At 30.7% G+C, this 19,291-nt stretch overlaps 1 protein-coding gene across 5 annotated transcripts in view; it reads right to left on the bottom strand.

The window, feature by feature from the left end:
• Positions 1–818: 818 nt before the first annotated feature.
• Positions 819–19,291, bottom strand: part of LOC118187928 (lactadherin-like) — an 80,985-nt gene continuing 62,512 nt past the window's right edge. For 4 of the 5 annotated variants that reach the window (XM_035358225.2, XM_035358224.2, XM_035358228.2 and 1 more), the window contains 7 exons: positions 16,620–16,758; positions 15,537–15,677; positions 15,220–15,392; positions 14,893–15,037; positions 11,934–11,981; positions 10,162–10,395; positions 819–6,446 (listed from right to left, as the gene is read on the bottom strand). In XM_035358225.2, coding sequence (XP_035214116.1) covers positions 6,184–6,446; positions 10,162–10,395; positions 11,934–11,981; positions 14,893–15,037; positions 15,220–15,392; positions 15,537–15,677; positions 16,620–16,758 — 1,143 coding nt within the window. In that variant the 3' untranslated portion in view covers positions 819–6,183. The remainder of the gene's footprint in view (positions 6,447–10,161; positions 10,396–11,933; positions 11,982–14,892; positions 15,038–15,219; positions 15,393–15,536; positions 15,678–16,619; positions 16,759–19,291) is intronic. The other variant, XM_035358226.2, reaches the window with a different exon arrangement.

Raw genomic sequence — 19,291 nt, 5'->3', positions numbered from 1 at the left:
ATCAAATAATGATATCTATCGAAATGTTAATAATTTTCCCTTCTTAAATTTCCGATAAAAAAAAACTCTGTATTGTAGTAAATTGCGTTTGCTGAATATTGCACTTTCCAATATTTTAGAAACTATCATTAAAATAAACTTAAATTGATTTTTTTTTTCATAATAAGTTTATAAATTAAATAGGATTATAACATATTCCTACAACAAAATGATATTTTAAAAAATAAACAAGGAAAAAATTCTGAAACATAATTTTCACTGGCTTTAAACCACTCTTAATCTTTTTCACATGAATGTTCATTTTAGTATCCACAAATATTGACTACAGAGATATTTTTTGTTTATGAACTTTAAGACTAATTTAAAATACACTTTTCCAAAATATACACTTTTCATCCATTTTCCAAATATATAAATGCACTTTTATCCAAATCCTTTTCAATTTCTGTAATATTTTGAATTAAGCTGGTTTCATATGTCATGCTAACAGCAGCATTGGAATTGCGCAAAACTATGCTCCTACCCAAGTACTACCATGTCTCAAGTAAAGAACACAGCCAATAAAGTGCAAAAAGGTAAGGAAATTCAAAAGATTTGTTTCTCACCCAAAGTGCTAAAGAATCCGACATTCTAGGCATATTCTTATTTATATGACAGGTAATATGATTTAAGAATTAAAGAACTATTCATTGCTTAAATTTTTGCCTACCGTGCGAGATGAATTTTAAATTGATGTCTTTCATATGTGCTAAGACTTATCAGTATTTGCTAGGATTTAATCAGAGGGGAGCAAATAGGACAAAACATCAAATGATAAATATGTTTATAATACCGATCATTTTTATTGATTTAAACTTTGGCCGAAAACGAATACTGTCTGAAATTCTATACAACAGCTGAAATTACAGATAATGCAAATTATTCCTTTTTTTTTAAACAGTTAAGTCAACAACAAACAGATTATAAGCAACAGAATTCTAATAAACTGGAAAAAAACTCTATACAGTATATTATTTTTGTTACAGCTTATAAAAGTTTTGTCCCGAATGCTGAAAAATTCACACATTTCTTTACAAATGGCCCAAATATCATTCAGGCAACTCTTCCGCATGATTGACAGCAGAAAGAACTTAAATCTGCTGGCAGTTTGATGAAGCGATTCCGGAGCATTGTGGCGTTAAAATGAACAATAGCATTAAACAAAAGTTCTTAAGGTTAATTTTAAGATAGTACAAAGTAATAATAACTTGTAACATAAATTATGTTAAGTTTCTAAAGTACATATGCTTTTATTTTTGAAACTATTAGACATATTACCTGCGCAATAAGTTACGTATATCAAAGATACAAACAAATAGAACAATATACTCCATCTCTAAAAAATTCTTCCCCAGCTTTAATTTTCGCAACCGTTGGTCGTAGGTACACACTTCGAACTAAAAAAAAATGTTTTAACTGATACAAATATACATGTTTCGGCATCTTTAAATTTCAAGATATCAATTTTGGAAAAAGCACGAAATCTAAATTTTTATACGTTCCTCCATTCCCGTTTGTTCGATTACTCCATAGACGCGGTGGATATTAGATCATGTTTTCAGTTAGCAAAAATACAAAATTTAAATATTAATTATTGTTTATGAGGTAGCTAATTTAAGATATTTTTAATTGTTAGCTATGAACATGGCACTTAAAAACCTGTTAATGAAAAGATGTAGATTTCACTTAAAGATAAGATTTCACTTAAGATTCACTTAAAATTAAGATTTCACTTAAAAGCTATGGTTACATAATTCTGAATACAAAAACAAACTTAAAGATGAAAAATATAGGATCACCAATAATTAATTTTAATAATATGTTTTTCTAACTTCGGGAAATGAAATCCACATATCATTGTTAAATAGCCGCGAAATTATATTTAAAAATATAGGATTTCAATTTTTTTATTATTAAACATTGAATGGCTACTGCTCACTGCTTTTACAGATGGAAATGCCACTTACATATAAGTTATTAAAAGATATAACATGATGTGCTAGTATTTTGAATAAACTAAATGGAAGATTCAGAATAATAAATTTAACAAGAAGACGTGAACATGCGGAAGATAAAAATTTTAAAAGCACTTTGCAAGTTAATCAGGCTTTATTTCAAAAAGAAAGTAATGTGAGCTTAAGTTGCCTGTAATACGGATCCTGCAAATCATCCCTTATTCAAAATCACACAAAGTCACATTTGAAAAGGATCAAAATAAAAGTAAATTGAAAGAGAAATTTTTTCCAGATGAACGTAGATAATGCATCAGTTACGGCGATAATGCTGGATCACGTTTCATGTAAAGTTTGAGAAATACTTCATATATGCGCCATATCTTATATTCATAAACATTCTTTCGGAATTATGATTTTAAGTTGCATTTAATAAGTAGAGACTAGTAAAATTTTGGGCTCTCTATTTGCAAATAACAAAGCTTATCTTTTGCTTCCGGTTATTGAGCAAAAATTTGTTGAAAGCCATTTATATTTCTGAATGACAAGATTTCTTGCCATAGGTCTCAAAATGTTAACCAATGCTAAAAAGAATATAAAACAGATGTTACTAAACTGTCCACAGTAGATCCATATAGATTTCAAGCCTACTGAAAAAATATCTGAGACACCAAAAAATGAAGTATGTGAAAAAAGAGATCCAAAGAAGAATTAAAAGTAATTACTATATTTAAGATGCAGCAACAGTAGAATAAAATTACATTAAATAAATGCAAAAACTTAATTTTAAAACGATTTCTGACGGGCTAGAAAATTAGAGGGAGCTCAACCGACTACCGACTGTAATAATAGAATACTAATTATGCTCTAAACATTTGGTCATTTGCATTTTTGTTCTAGCATTAATTTCACGAATACAACAAAATACAATTAACATTTTATTCTGAAGCTTAAGTGCTTTCACATTACCATGTATATCACTAAATGCAACACATAAATATATCGATCTAGTAATTTATCGAGTTCACATTTGAAATTAATTTTTACGTAAATTTTAAAAAGAAATTTCATATGTATATATAACATCCTTCATCGTTTTTTCTATATATGGCAAGTTGTCATTAGAATGAACATGCATTTTTATTTTTGTGTAAGACTAAATTAACTAAGATAAAAATGTGGTACTATGTTATGAAAATTAGAGATTTATTTTACTTCAATTATTTTAAATCCAAAATAAAAATGGGCATTCGCTTTATCCGAGCTTTCAGTTCCATAAAATGACACAGGTCCTCCCTATTGTCTCTAGTAGTCGAAGGATCCTCAATTTCTTTTACCAAAAACTGTCAAATATTGGTACCAAAGACATTCAAAGACTTCTGGTATAAAGTTCTGATGAATTTTTAATTTTATTTTATTTAACACTCATCACTTAAGATGTCTCAGTAATATCTTAATGAAGCTTCAGTTATGATTTTTCCTTTATGATATGAATTACAGTTTTTATTGTCTATACTTTTTGTCCGAATAAAATCTACCTTAGTAAATGCGAATAAACTTGGATGCGTTTACATAGAAGGAATGTTAACCTACTCGAATATTTTGCATAATTAAAATTAATGAAATACTTCCTACACTATGAAAAAAAGAATTTGTTCTCATTAAAAATGAATAATTTATGAAATATTTATGATATAACGATACGATAAATTATTATCATAATTTCCTACTCAAAATCTTGAATTTTTACCTAACGTAAAATGTTTACTTTATAAAGTAAAATTTTACCTTTTACGTTATAAAAGATTAGATAGATATTATTATACAGCCATTGTTTATCGATGATTTTAGTGGAAAAGGATTTCGAGAGAGAAATAAGAGTTCTCTCATATTCATGAATAAATTATTCTGCTCAAAGGTATTGGTTCATAATGTAAGTGCACAATACTTCTTAAACATGAAAAATGTGTAGCGCTCTCTATTTGAGCAAAATATGCCGATTAAAATGAAGCAAAATAATTCGTAAGATAAAAGTAAAAACTTTAGATAGATGGAATTGTTATAATACCATAGATTAATACTGGTAGATTTTTTTGAAAGCTTGAAATTTAAAGAAAATCTAAAAAAGAAATCGAATACTGACGTTCATTCTTAGTCTGGAAAAATCTTTTATTTGTTATTGTTACTCAATATGATATGTAAAAAGAAACAACGTACCAAATTTAACTAACTGGTTCTTGGCGCATAAATTTTCAGGTAATATTACTTTTTAATGGTAAGTAGTATCTATGACTTAGCAATTTATGCATAACATAATTTATGTTTGATATTAGTAATCCAGGCAAACAGGCAAAAAAAATGGTAGTTCGTCCCGAGTTCTGTAATCAGCTGCTTAAAGGTTTATTTACATGAGGCTTTCATTGATTTCTGTCACATTAAGTACCAGCTAGTTTTCTTCAAAATGTAATTAGTGAAAACATTTATTCTATTAAGCGGACTCATCCAATGCTTTGATGCGAATAATTAAGGAATGATTATATGACTTCAGAACATAGGAAATGATTTCATGACTTCAGAAGAGACAATAATAATAACTAAGACATTTTCGGGAAATACAATAATTATTAATTGGCTTCTTATGGACAAATAAAAATCAATAAAAATGCATAATTTTATGGATAGAAAAATATCTAAGGAACTTAAAACTCTAAGGAAACATAATCCAATTTGATCATATTCTAGATCATATAATTATATAATTCTAGATCAAAAGTAAATTAAAATGGAAAATAATGAATTTATTGTGGTAATTCGTGATAAACATATAGGTTAGGGTAGATATCAAGAAACTTATAAGTATGGAAAGATATCAGGAAATTTCACGTTTAATTTGCAGAAACACGAATAAAATATATTTCAGCGTAATCAAAAATTTTAGTGAAGTAAAAACAGTTCGATTGATGGAAGCATTTACTCTGAAAAATCAAACGATTGTACATTAAATGCGTAGTTTTAGGGCGTTAGAAACGTCTTTTGTCAATTACAATAATGTGTTTCGATATACTTAAACTGATATTAGTTACATGTACGCATTATTTATAAACAAAAAAGTTTAAATAATTAAGGAATATACGTTTTTTAAGCATTCGAAAGCAACAAATTTGAAAGATAAATTAAAGATGTTATGTTTTTCAAAATAGCAATACTTTTAGAACTGGTGTCCTCAAAGGTGTAGATGGTAAGTTAAAGATCTTAGGTTCTGCGCTATGCCAAGGTAAGTGAAGGATGATTCTTGGTAATGTAACGCATTTATCGAAACATTTTAGAAAGACAGCACTTAGGACGCTTCTTACATCAATATTATTTTTAAGTTTAGAAAACAAAAGTTTCAAGTTCTATTTGGGTAGCAGGAATAATCACAAAAAACACGAAGCCAAATGTTTTGCTGATTGAATAACTTAGAATGCTTTGTTGATTGAATAAGGGAGAAAACTTCTGAAGGATGAGTTGAAGTTTTCACGAGTTAAGCAAATGTGAAGCAAAAGAACGTTCATTTTACACTGACGACAACAATGAAATTTTAAAGAAAAAATTAATGATGAAAATATTCGATGAATTTGTGAAGAATATCATTTAAAGTGGTCAAAAGTCTAATTTATGAGCCGGTATCAATGAAAACAAGTCCTTTGATTATTCAAGGAGAATGAATTGATGAGATGACTTCTTGACGCACATAGGGCACAAAGCTTCTAAACTGCTATTGAACTTCTGAAGCTACATAGTTTCACGTGAAAGAAATATGTTTTATACATTAGTAGATAAGTTCCGGACACGAAATCGTGTACAGAAAAGCATGTAATTTAGTAATATGTCTCAAATGAATTTCTGCTGCCATAGTTATGCAAATACATTCAAATGAGAAAAATGCAAGTTCTTAATATACTGGTATGTAACCAAAGGGCATTCCTTAGTCGTTGTCCATTTGGTTTCCGTTTATTAAAGTCTAAAATTTACTTTTCTTCATAGCTGCGAGATATCAATTTTCTCTTTAATTTATGTGATATTTATACTTCCTACAAAGATGATGCGGACTAAAATTTCAACAGTTCTTCTTAAAGAAAACTGCAGCTGAAAAAAACAATAATCTTCATCTTTGTAAACACATCGTGATCAAATCGATTATAAAAAATTCTTAATAGACTCTAACTTCACAAAGGATGGCAGAATACAGTCTGTTCCAACGCGGAACTCCGTAAGCTTTTACGTAGACATATCTGCCTATCAGATGGCTAGGACACTCGAAATGCAATGTTCTTCGGAAAAGAGCGTTATTAAGCCTGGATATAGAGGCACACTTAGAACCACTGGAGCTGGTTTCTAGCCTAGGTTTATCCTCCACAAAGACAGTCAGTTTCTCCAGATTGTATAAATATTCGCGATACACATTGGTGCGATCTGAAATGAAAGAAAAATGATAATTACTTCTTTTGTTATTTTAACTCTGTTATACTAATTAAATGAATGTTTCATATGCTGCACACAATTATTTCACTTTTAAAAAAATCCTTAACAAATTAGTCTAATCTTAATGAATGTTTATGTTTAATAAATTTCCAGCATGCCCAGAAGCAAATTGCCTTTAACAATACAACTCAGTTTATTTTTTGGACATCTTTTAATTTGACGCCTGAATCAGTTCATTCTTGTTTACAAAATACATAACAGATAATAACTCATAGTGTTGAAAGCAATGCAATATTCGTTTTAGAAAATAATTTTCCCAGGAATCCAAGAAATAACTATATTTCTTTTATGGTAATTTTACTCTTTTAGAAAGTTCTTCTACTTGAAGCAGTTCAAAAATGCTTCAATTTAATCTAATGAAAACAAACTTTAGTTGGAATTATATATGCATTATTTAAAAAAAATTATTTATTTTCAAAGCAATGTTTATTCTTCATAAGTTTAAACAGACCGATATACGCAGATATGATCTCAAGATCTCAAATTATATTTAAAATCCTAGAAACTTCATTTTTTAATATTATTCTTATTATTATTTATTATTAAACGAAGGGAACGCAAGAACAGAAAAGAGCACTGTGTTCAATGCAAATTACTCTTCGAGAGCATTTAAAGAAAGCTAATTTATACAAGGTAAGGTAAACGTTTAATTTGAATTCTTTAATGAGTATGTAATTTGAAATTATCTGAATTTTTAATTCCGCTAGATTATTAGGCTTCGTATTGTTCTATCCTTATACGCGCTTTTTTGCAGGGAAATGAGAATTTATGCAAATTATGAACGAGTGTTATTTTATTAGATGCGCGTAATCGCCTTTGTGCTTTCTTTCTTCTGTTGTGAGGGCAGTGAACTGCCAAGAAAAATTTTGCGCTCGGCTGTTTGACAAAATAATTACAGCAAGTCTAGAAGATGAGTTACACGAGCAATGTAACGTAACAATTATATAACTTAATGGGGAAGTTAAGTCGGATGACAAAAGGTTAAACACTATCGACTTAAATGTGCTGTCAATTATTGTTATTAAAAAAGTGTGAACATTATACTATATTGTTATATGATTGTATGTTATAGTAATTTATGTTTTATTTTAGTTTACAAATATTCAAATCAATGGAAAGTGGAGGAAGCATGCATATAATGGATAGTTCTGCGCTCAAATAAAGTAGATAATTTGAATGTAGATGTACTCAAAACACGTACAGAATTTCAGTGTTTACTTTCTTTTTGGTATAAAAAAGTACATTTTAGATCATAACAAAATATGAGGTAATAATTCAACAGACGCAAGTTTCTAAGAAACTTATGCATTTCTTAAATTTATGCTGTACTATAATATAGTATATTAACAAAAAGACTGATATATGACAATTGTAATTCAAAATTGAAATGCAGGGTATTTGCAACAGGCGCATACTTATTTAATGCATCTATAATAGTTTACAAAAATACTATGAAATTTCACTAAAATAACCATCCACGTTTCCAGACGATTATAATCTTCTGAAAACTTCTGTAGAAGTTTTCGAGTTACAAATATTACGTATATATTTATTTTCTAACAAAATAAGTATTCACGTTTAAAGGAATTATTCTATGGCAGCGTTTCTCAAACTGTGGTCCACGAAGCTTGCTTTTGTTCTCCTAGTTTTTCAAAAATGTCCTGTTAATTCTAAGTGAAATTAAGATTTTAAATAATTTTTACTGATAACACGTGGCTAAGTACATTAGTATATCTTTCAAATGTATCCTGAAACTAAATGACCTAAATGTGTCTACAGGATAATTCATTGACTATTATCAGTGCCCATAAGAAATTAAAAAGGTTTGGGAAGTTAAATGAATTGTATCTAATTCTATTTTTAAAATAAACATACTGGTATATATGAGTATACTGGTAGAATATGAATGCACATATGTTTTAAAAATCACTTTCGAATGGGACAAGAGTAAAGTTATCCGAACAACATTTCTAATTTATAAAAGTATTTTCCATTTTAAAAAGGTTGAGAAACACTGGTCTATGGGAAATGGTTGCTGAAAGAAGTTTCCCGGTATCTACTTTTGTATTTAAGAAGCAGAATAAAGATTTGCCTATTATGCAATTACGATATATGCACGTATAATTAATAATTATTGCATACATTTCAAATGCTGTAATATGCTTAGTATAAGTATATTCTTAAGCGTTGTTCACCATCTAACGAACTTAAACATTTAAAATATTTTACAAAAGTATGTTACTTTATCAGATGTTGCTAACTTACAAAAAACGTAAGATAATGTATCATCCGGTCACAACGATTCAGAACAAAAATTTCGGAATAACGACATGTAGTTTCCACCCAGCTCGTTAGACTCTTGTTAAATCGAATGACTCTTGTTATTCGAAAGTAGTTAAACACTTTGAGAGTATCTGATATTTGGATACTGAAACAAACATCATAAAAACCTAACCAAATATTTGTTTATTTTCCAAAATGATAGGATATACAGCACCATTTACTACAACAGTGCCATACCTTTTTTTAGCCTCTTACGTTTTGAAAGAAACATTTTTAAAATGTTTCCCGCGGCTTTCATCGCTCTTTGGATCAAGCTGATTGTAACAGCTACAGGTAGCTCCTACCTTGGATTCTTTAATGTTCCAAAGTTTTTAATGCCTACTTGAGACTTCAACAGACACAGAACACAGAGAAATAGTCGTAAACTGATGTGTTTGGAGAACTTGCCTCCCAGACAAATCCTCCTACTTTAGATATTGCATGATTTAAAAAAAACTTAGATTCTCTGATAGTTTATAATGTTGCACAGCATGGATTCTGTAGTTGCAAAGCATGCATCCTCTAGAAACCATAGCCTCTTGAGGTATACAGTATTCCCAACTCATACAATCGAAAGGAAACGTTAGATTTTGCGGAAAACATTCGAAAAATGTATTACTAAAAAATAGAAGCTGAAGACACGAGTAACTCTTGAGTAATAAATAACTTTGTATATTCTATTATGTCATAAAATAAACAATATTGGAATTTATAATATGAGATTGATCTTAGTTTCAAAAACGTCAAATTCCTATTGCTAACTCTGTAAAATGAAATCTCCTTAAAAGCAAAAACTGAAGTTTCATTTGCATTGGCAACAAAAGCTCCAAAGTCTATGATGTTATTTGATCATAATACCATTCACATAGCTGCAATACGTAAAGATACATCTTTATTTACAAATAACACATCGTTTTGTACTTATCCTATCCTCTCAATTTACAGTGTATCTTTTTCGTTGTGATAACATATGAAAAACAAAATATCTTCATACTGTTAAAGGCTGCATCGATTTTTACACAAAGCCTTCAAATAAATTTAATTAGATTCAACGTTATAAGAAATAACTATTCTCTGCAAGCTGTCGAAAATTGTCTAGTCATTAACTGCAGCATTGCGAGAGAGGAGTTATAGACTGTGAAAAAAATAATCTGTGATTATTCAATCTATTATTTTCTACAAAGTGATCAAAACAATGAGGTAGTTTTTTGGTTTCTTCTTTATATTAATAATGAATGATGACTAGCTTTTATACTAGACTGGGGCATTTGTGATGAATGGGGGCCATCGATCCTAGACTGGGACGCAGAGACTGCAAGTGTACCTTCACCTCTGCCTTGCCAGGTAATGATGACCACACCCCTGACTTGCTTCTTATGTCCTAAGTCTACCATCCAAACAGGATAATCAACGTAGTAGTTATCCAGGATGGCACAGCGTCGAAGGTGAGTGTCCTCATCACCATCCACAGCATAGGATGAATGTCCATCCTTCCATCCCATCCAAGAATGTCTCTTGTCATTCACCCAAGTATCTTTCTTGTAAGCTAGATTCTCCACTAGAAAAAAGGAAAAAATTAAAGGCTGATAAAATAAACAAATGTATGAATTATAAAGAAATACTTTACGTTTTCCTAGCGTAATTAGTCATTACCTAATCATCATTAAAGACTTCTGATCTGAACTAATCTTAACCGCAACACAATCGCTGCATGTCTTGAAGTTGTTATGTAGAACATAACTGACTAAGCGTCATGTTTCAAACAACAGACTATGGAAATGTAAAAAATATTGTGCTAATAATAAATAAATTTATTTTTTATTAATTTCTTTATCAGCTCAACAAACTTTTACTGACAACGTGTTCTGGGATGCCCCACAGCCACGGTTCTTTGAGGAGCCAGTGATGCTGGCCAATTATTCACACTCTATTTTTTCCTTCGATGGTTTCATTTTCTCAAATTAACCACATTTCGTTTTGCTCAATGAAATTTTCTGTGTCAATTACAACACCAACACAATTAATATTTCAGATTTCATGCGTTGTAGCATATATGAAATTACAGTGATGTGTAAAATGTGTAAGATAAATGATTCTTTTATTTAACATAATTTCAATAAAAAAAGCCTTTGCAATTTAGTCTCAATGAATTTCATATCCTTCGAGTTTAAAAGTCTTCTCTAAATCTTCAGCATTATAGTAATGGATCTTTCTCTTTAAATCCAAAATAAATTAAGTAGGTTGATACTTTTTATTTAAAACCAAACGATTCATTTTTGACTCCACGTAGTCACATTTTGGTTTATTTCATGCCCCACATTTTTGGTGGGATATTAAATAAAACTAGACGATCTGAAATAGAAACAAAGAAATATTCCTAATTTCACAACAAAATTTTTCAGAAACCCTTTGTGGGGTATAAAACGCGGAGGTTTCTCCATATGTAATTAAATTTTTAAGAATTTCCACAGTTTTATTTGCCAATTGATTTTAATGTTTCCTGTCGGATGTATTTATTCCGATCATTTGCTGCTTCGTGATTTATTTGAACCAAGTTTTGATTCGCAAAATTCAGTAGATGCTAATTACTAACATGTTAAGCAAATGCAGTAACAGTATAGCAGTAACGAAAGAAAAGAATGATCCGAAAAGGCGATTTTTTGTTCCAAACGTCTTTTCTATCCAGCGTTAACGAAAGCTGCATAGTCATTTCGGCTCCCAGTCATATTTTAATTTCATGAAGTGGTTACCATTCTTTTTAGTAAATCCAATGCAGCTAAGAAAACGATTGCGCGGGTGATGGTTATAAAGGTAAGTGTAATTAAGAAAGAAGTCAAAACTAAACTGTGGCACGTAGCGTCTATGGAAGAAAAAGCGCCAAGTAGTATGCCTTTAACGAAAAAGTGCCGAAAAGATCTATTAATTTTCTTTGCGCTTTATATCTGAAGCCATTTTATCAACATTTTTTTATTTATTAACGATCAGAGTTCTTACTGCATAAAAATGTTTGCTTCGAGTACTTAAAAATGAAAATCACGTTTTTTCTTACGTCCTGGACTAATAAAAAATCAAATTTACCATGCTTATTTAACTTACCACATTCAGAATCGGTGTGTACTCGAAAAAACCCTTGACCGCACTCTCCTAAAGATAAAGAATATGTTATTATTGCAAAGTTATAACAAATTATTACATTTTGAAATTATACATAACGCAGAGTAAGATGATAGACCGCAAGACAAGGCCTGTTTTTATTTTAAATATCTTCAAGTTATAATTAAACACTTTCCATTTTCAAATCTGCATTCATGATTAAAAAAAAGTCACATAAATTAATTTCTAACCAACTCTTAACTGCTTCTTAGTGGCCGTGTGGTTTAAATCAGTTGGATACGGGCAGTTTAATCTGGCTCAAATCTCGGCTTATTAGATTGCATTTTCTCGTGTTTTGCCCACGTATAACATGTCTTGCCTACGAGCCACTTTCCCTCATGAAATCATCCATGGAGATATCACCTTCCTTAGGAAATGGCTCCATGTGTTTTGCCATAATTAAACTAATAGACCAATTAAGTTTCATCATTCTACTTTCTAAGAAATTATTTTTTAAATTTAATTAAGAAAACATTTGAATACCATGAAGAAGCAAAATTACTTAACTGATCATTAACTTTATGAAATATTTTATGTTTGTATTCATTGGTTTACTTTCTGTATTAAACAAGTTCTAAATGAAATGCTTAAATTCATTCAACATAAGAAATATAAGTAATATCATAAATCCTGTATATTCAGATACACAGTTTAAATCAAAAGGAAATATTTTGAATAATAGAGTTTGTCCAACAGCATCTGTTTAGTGAGAATCAAAGAAATTTATTTTATAATAATAATATATAAAACACAGCAATATCACAAATAAGAAATTAGCAATAAATTCTAATGCTTATTGTTGCATTTTGACATTATTTCGATAATGAATTCTTCTCATTGGAATAGTTTGCTTCCAAAATTCTTTAAAACATAACTCTAGAACACTTAACATACCAATCTTGTAGTTTTATTGAAAGTATAAAAATTTTGAAAGAATAAGTCAGTAGTTAAGTTAGTATTTAAAACATGTCACATAAAAAAATAATAATATAAAGAAACTGTAATGAAAACTAACGCATTTTTCTAAATGAAGAACTTATATTTAAACCCAACTCGCTAGATTTCAGTTCATGTTACTTTAAAGAGGAGAGCTTTTAGAATAAAAATCTATTACAAATAACAATTCATCTTTATTTTGTTAAAATATCTTAAAATATATTTCAAGTCCCTTTCGTAATTAAAGAACCTATTTGAAGTGCGTAAGCTGTTTACAACATTGTGGGCGATTAATTGCTAAATATGTTTTCCACACTAAACAAGTAAATTTCCACACTATTATGAGATTACTAAAATTATCTGCTCAGGGGATAGCTCCAAAATGAAGCTATTAGCGAAATATAGATTGCCGATAAGCTATAAATTTTAAAAAATCTCCAGCCTTTTCTCTAACAAAAGAAAGAAATGAGTGAGCCCTAATTTCTTAGAACAAAGTTACTTGAAATAGTACGTTGATTCAAAATTTCTGTGGGATAACGAAGGGCTGAAGAAAGAATTTTGGATAATTCTAAAAATATTATTCGTCTGATAACAATGTGTTGTGACTAATCTCCCTTTTACGACAGTAATATCGGAACACGTCTACAAATTTTATCTTTGCGAGAACAACAGGATTGCGTCTGTCGTAGTCATGGGCCTTGAGCAGCTGACAGATGAAAATATTTTAAAGTATAACTTTGCTTATTTCTTTCCCAATTTTGAGAGTACCTTGCGGGAAACTACACGAAAGCCTTGTACCCTGCGGAACAGGTCCAAGCCTTTTACACCTCTCATTTACTATCAACAAACTACTCGAGAGGAATTTAGGCTGAGGGAGTAATATCGGAACACGTCTACAAATTTTATCTTTGCGAGAACAACAGGATTGCGTCTGTCGTAGTCATGGGCCTTGAGCAGCTGACAGATGAAAATATTTTAAAGTATAACTTTGCTTATTTCTTTCACAATTTTGAGAGTAAATACCTTGCGGGAAACTACACGAAAGCCTTGTACCCTGCGGAACAGGTCCAAGCCTTTTACACCTCTCATTTACTATCAACAAACTACTCGAGAGGAATTTAGGCTGAGGGCTTTACCTTATAAGTTGCTTCTGTCGCCTTCTTAGCAAGCCTTCGTGTAGTGGTTGCAGGCTCAGCGCGTAACTGAGAGGTTCGCGGTTAGATTCTCGGCGAAGGCGTTGCTAATTTTTCATCTTTCCTGCTTCTAAAAAATACCTAATGTCTCTACAACCTTAGGTGCTGCCACGCTGCAAAGACACTATACATGTAAGTCCTCTCAGGGATTCGAACTTGAGCCCAACGATACGGCAGCCAGCTACACTAACACTATACCGACCCGGCTAATTGTTAACATTTTACAGAAAAGAACTGTTTTTTATTGAAGGATCTTTCTCATAAAATTAACAGTATAATAAAACATAGTTTAGTTTCCTTACGATTTCGAAATTGGAGAAATTACATTAAGTCTACAGTGATATTCATGATGTATTACATGATCAATTATTCCCAGTTACTTTATTCCTTTAAAATTAATATGCTAAAATAAATCTTTTCAGCCTTTCGTACATGAAAAGTCGTTGGAATAGCTGAAACTTCAAACACATATACAGATAAATAACAATAATAAAGTTTAAATGAATAATCCTCTAGCCGATGAAGGTTTGGTTTTATCAGCACTCGAGAGCTACTGCCTTAAGGGAGAGATGCCTTCATGGAGGACTTTCCAAGAGAAACTGGCTCGTATACACGTTACACAGGGGGAAAACCACGAAAACGCCCATGCAGCCAGCCCGTTCGCGGAATTCGAACCTCGGACCGAACTACCAGTGTTCAGCGACGTTACCGCTCGGCCGCTGGTGGGCCTAGCTAGCGAAGGAAAAATAATCATATTGTGTACAAAAGGATACCTTTCAGTTGGCAACCAATCAGACCAAGCCTCATGCTGACCTTCCCTCTCCACGCCAACGGATGTACTTTGACGTACCTTGCGGTAAACGGTTGATTGAAATAATGTCTTCTTTCAGTATTCTTGTCCATGTTTCCTCCGAATTCCTGAAACGAAAAAAAGGCATTGTAAAGGTGGTTAAGTTTGAATATGTATAGTTAATAACTATAATTCGGTAACTATTTCGTTAAAGAGGTGGATAATTTGGAAGAATGTTTAGTGTGGATGCTTTCGAAATTATATATAGAAAAGTTTGAGACTGATACACTATACTGCTCGCTTAACTTACCTTTGGACTGACCAGATTGTCATCTTTGTAATAGTGCCAGTGATTAGTACTATTAGCATATGACAATGCGAAAGATGTCACCCATTGTTTTCGTCGACTATCTCCTCGTCCTTTGGTGACAATTCCAGTTACTCTTGTAGGTGGTCCTAAATCTATTTGGAGCCATTGCCGAGCTAGAAGACGAGAAACCAGAAATGAGTATCATTTAAAAGCAAAGAACAATATGAATTAATTCTTTATAGTTTTCCGGCTGACAGAAAAGTAAACAAAGTAAGATTTCTAAACAGAAGCTGATGAATGTCAGAAATGTGTCTTACTATCACTGTGCTTAGCGCACCATCCTCCATGACTGTAGATATGGCCATCTTCTGGCGTACAGGTACCTTGTTTGCTCCACGGTCTCGATGAAGATGCAGAGAGCTGGGCCTGTGGTGGAACACTGATTATGGAATTACAATCTGAAATAAAATATGTAATACTATACTGATAATGCAAACTAAGCACTAAGCATAATCCAAAAGAATTAGTATTAAAACAGTAAAAAAGGTTTTAGGAATCCCTATAACATTTCACACGTTTTTTAAAAATTCCTTTATTTAATAAGACAAAATTATAATAATTTCTTTTACTTTTATGATAAGTGGCTTTTATGAAGTGGGCTAATATGAAGGAAATATATCAGAAATTAAAAATACATTGTATGGATAAATTTGCGAGTTATTTATCAGATTATCAGATTTATTCTGCATAAAAACATATTTGTGACTTTCTGAATGTACTTCAGATACACGAAACCTATCTAAGATATACCCGAGATAAATCAATAGAAACATTTATTGATAAACCGATATAAACAAATTTTACAGAACTGATGTAATAAAAACTTTGCTAATGAGTTCAGATTTTTGTGCTGAAATTTTTTCTTATTTATTTTCTTTATTTTTTCCCTTTTTTTTTAAATTGGAAAACTATCCAGTATTCAGTATTACATTTTTTAACGCTTCTTCTGCTCGCCTTTATTTTCTCCTATTTAAAATTTCTTCTCATTGGTTCTACTTAGAATGAAAGCCATTAGCCATCTGTTTGGGTAATTAAGATTATGGCTGTTCTGTTTCAGGGTGGTTTAGTAGAAACCATTTGAACGAAAAAAATTTCACCTTTTATTGAAATATTACTCTAGATATATTTTTCTAAATTTATGGTGTAGGTAAGTTCTTTTGCAAATGCTAAAACTATTAAATGTTCTAATGTTTACTAAAAAAGTCTGAAATCAAGTTGTTTCTTAACTGGTACTTATTACCCTTTTTACTCATATATACGTTGGATCAATGGAACGCATCAGTGGTTGATTATAGCAATAGCTTAAATGAATACTGGAATTCTTTGGTTTATATTCTTACCTTGACATCCTAAAACCTCGATGCGCATGCTCGGGTGTTGATGCCATTGCAAAATGTGAAGACGGAGAAAACGCGCAGTTACATTCTGGTCCAGGTAAGTTGTTTGGGTGGAATGAGAGTCGATATTACCCTTGAAAGTCTGAAAAATGTGAAAGTTGAAATATTTAGTTCATTTTGGTCTGAAAAAATGTGAAAGTTGAAATACTTAGTTCATTTTGTTTTGCTAAACTATATATTTTCAAACATACTTGATATATTTAAAATATTTTTAGCATTCGGATTTCTCACTCCCTCAACAAAATAAGATGTAATAAGATGTAATAAGATGTAACAAAATAAGATGTTATGTTAAAAATGTTATTAATTCTGAAATAAAATTAAAAACATAGCAATATGTAACCTACAAAACTCAAATGTTATACAATTAAAACACTATTATTTGATTTTCACTTAAATTAAAAGAGTTTAAAAAAGTGTAGACCTGAAGAAAATGAGTACGAACTCTAAATTAAAGAAAGAAAACCTTGTATACACAAATAATTAAAATAACTGATCTAATTTATAACATCAGTTCTCCCAAATAATCACTATTCCAAATTAAAGAAATTAAAAAAGCCTGAAACTAGTGGGTGCCCAAACAAAGGCGATGAAATTTATTTAATATTCGAATCTCTTCCGTTACAGAATAACCCGATCCAAACAATTTTCTTTAGAAAGATATATGTGCAACTTGATATTTGCAGCAAGAAAACTTACTTTCCTTATCAGCTCATTTTTGCTGTGGTAAACTTATTCTAAACATGAGAAATGTGTGTCTTTTCTTCAGGTTTCCCCCCCACATGAAAAACGTTTTTCTTGTTTGCTTTAACTATTAGTAAATTCCTTTGATAGTTTGTAAAGTATTTATTTATTTTAATTTACCATTATATTATGTTACGTATGTTTACTGTCCGTTTTCTTGTCAGAATGCAAATTGTAGCTCGCGCGTATTTAAAAAGAAAGAGATAGTATTTAAAGAGACATTTTAGATTGCTTAGACAGAGCGTGTTTCGCCTGCTGAAGTCCACGTTGCTAAGTTAAATTTCTACGACAGCATTATGTCTTTGGCATTGCTTTATTCTTGCCGAGAGTGCCTGCCACGCAGATGTAGGTTTGACACAACTTGCGCATTAACTATTTCTATGTAGCCTTTGGCTAGCTTAACGACTTTAAATCTGAATCTGAATTTATTACATTTTAGTTACGTCATAAATTCTGGTTGGTTTGTAAACACAAGAAGTGTTTTCTGTTCAACTATATTCAGCTTTTATTAAAAAGCTCTTTTTCACCCTTCTTACGCTTCTGCGTGATTAATTATACATACCGATAATTCTCTCAAGTCTATTAGAGGTTTGATTTGGTGTATGCTGTCTAAAAGAGTGAGATTCTGCAAGTTGTTTCATTAAATAAAGAAAGAAATAAAATGACATACTTTAAAATCCTTTTTTAACAATACTTATTTAATAAATAAAAAAGAATACTATTAAGAGAGATTAAAAACAATATATTAAATTGAATACTGGCCAGTAGAAAATGTTAGAGGTTTTTATGTTATCATATAACAAGAAAGACGTAAACATTCATTTCCAGCATTATTCTGGTTTCAAAATTCGTGCAACGAAACCATTAGGTTATTTTGGAAGCAATGCTATATTTACTTCCTTGTACAAAGTAAAAAGGAAGTATTGCAATCGCGAAAAGTTTCAGGCAGCATATTTCAACGAAAATATTCATTTTGACCGCTATCGAATGCAATTTAACGATGTTTTTGCGTGATATCTGTACGTAAGAACAGAATAAAAGACTCGTTTCCTCCAAAAAAATTATAAAACTGCTTTAAAATTAATACTGAAGAGAATTTTTCGTGGCGTCTGTACGAATGTACGTACGTATGTACCTACGTATCTCGCATAACTCAAAAACCAGTAGCCTCAGAACGTTGAAATTTTGTATATAGGACTGCTATAACATGTAGATGTGCACCTCGTATTTTGGTTGCAATCGGCCGCACCAAACGTATATAAATATATTTATATATATATCCACTCTGTTACCCGGCTCAATGATCTCAGTTTCTTTACTCTTATATATTTGTAAATTGTAGATTTTTTGCTTTAAAATGATTGAATTATGTTGTTTTTATCTTTCGGTTAAGGTTTTTATGCCTTTAGTAAATCTGTATGCAATATTTTTAGAATTATCAACAATTTTAATGTTGTTCAAGTGCCGCTAAGCCTTTTTTTTATGGCGGCCATTGATGTTTACATTTGAAACAGCAGACTAGTGGATTTGTTGCCAGTCTAGAGAAACTTAGATTCGCAACAACAAAGATAACGCCTTCATTTATTATTGCCAATTAAATCATGCTTAATCCTTTCTAGTATTTTTTCGAGGAAATCAGTGTTTAAGATTTACTTCATAATTTTTAATACAGATATTTTGAGATTTTATGTATTTTTGTCTTCTCGCGAAGTGAGAACTGAATTAATTGAATGAGAAATACTCAATCGTCTGTGAAAAACTGTTTCTTTTTTGTTTTGTTTGCTTAATTTCTTTTATACATCTTTCTAGCTTTATTATAGTATTTGAATAGAACATGTGGCAACGATTAGATAATTCTATTTTTTAAATGA

The sequence above is a fragment of the Stegodyphus dumicola genome, chromosome 6 (assembly GCF_044657685.1).
Source record: "Stegodyphus dumicola isolate Sdum_Otavi_A_Nest chromosome 6, ASM4465768v1".
Lineage (NCBI taxonomy): Eukaryota > Metazoa > Arthropoda > Arachnida > Araneae > Eresidae > Stegodyphus > Stegodyphus dumicola.
Note: the sequence above shows the minus strand (reverse complement) of the source record. Positions and strands in the feature narration are given on the sequence as shown.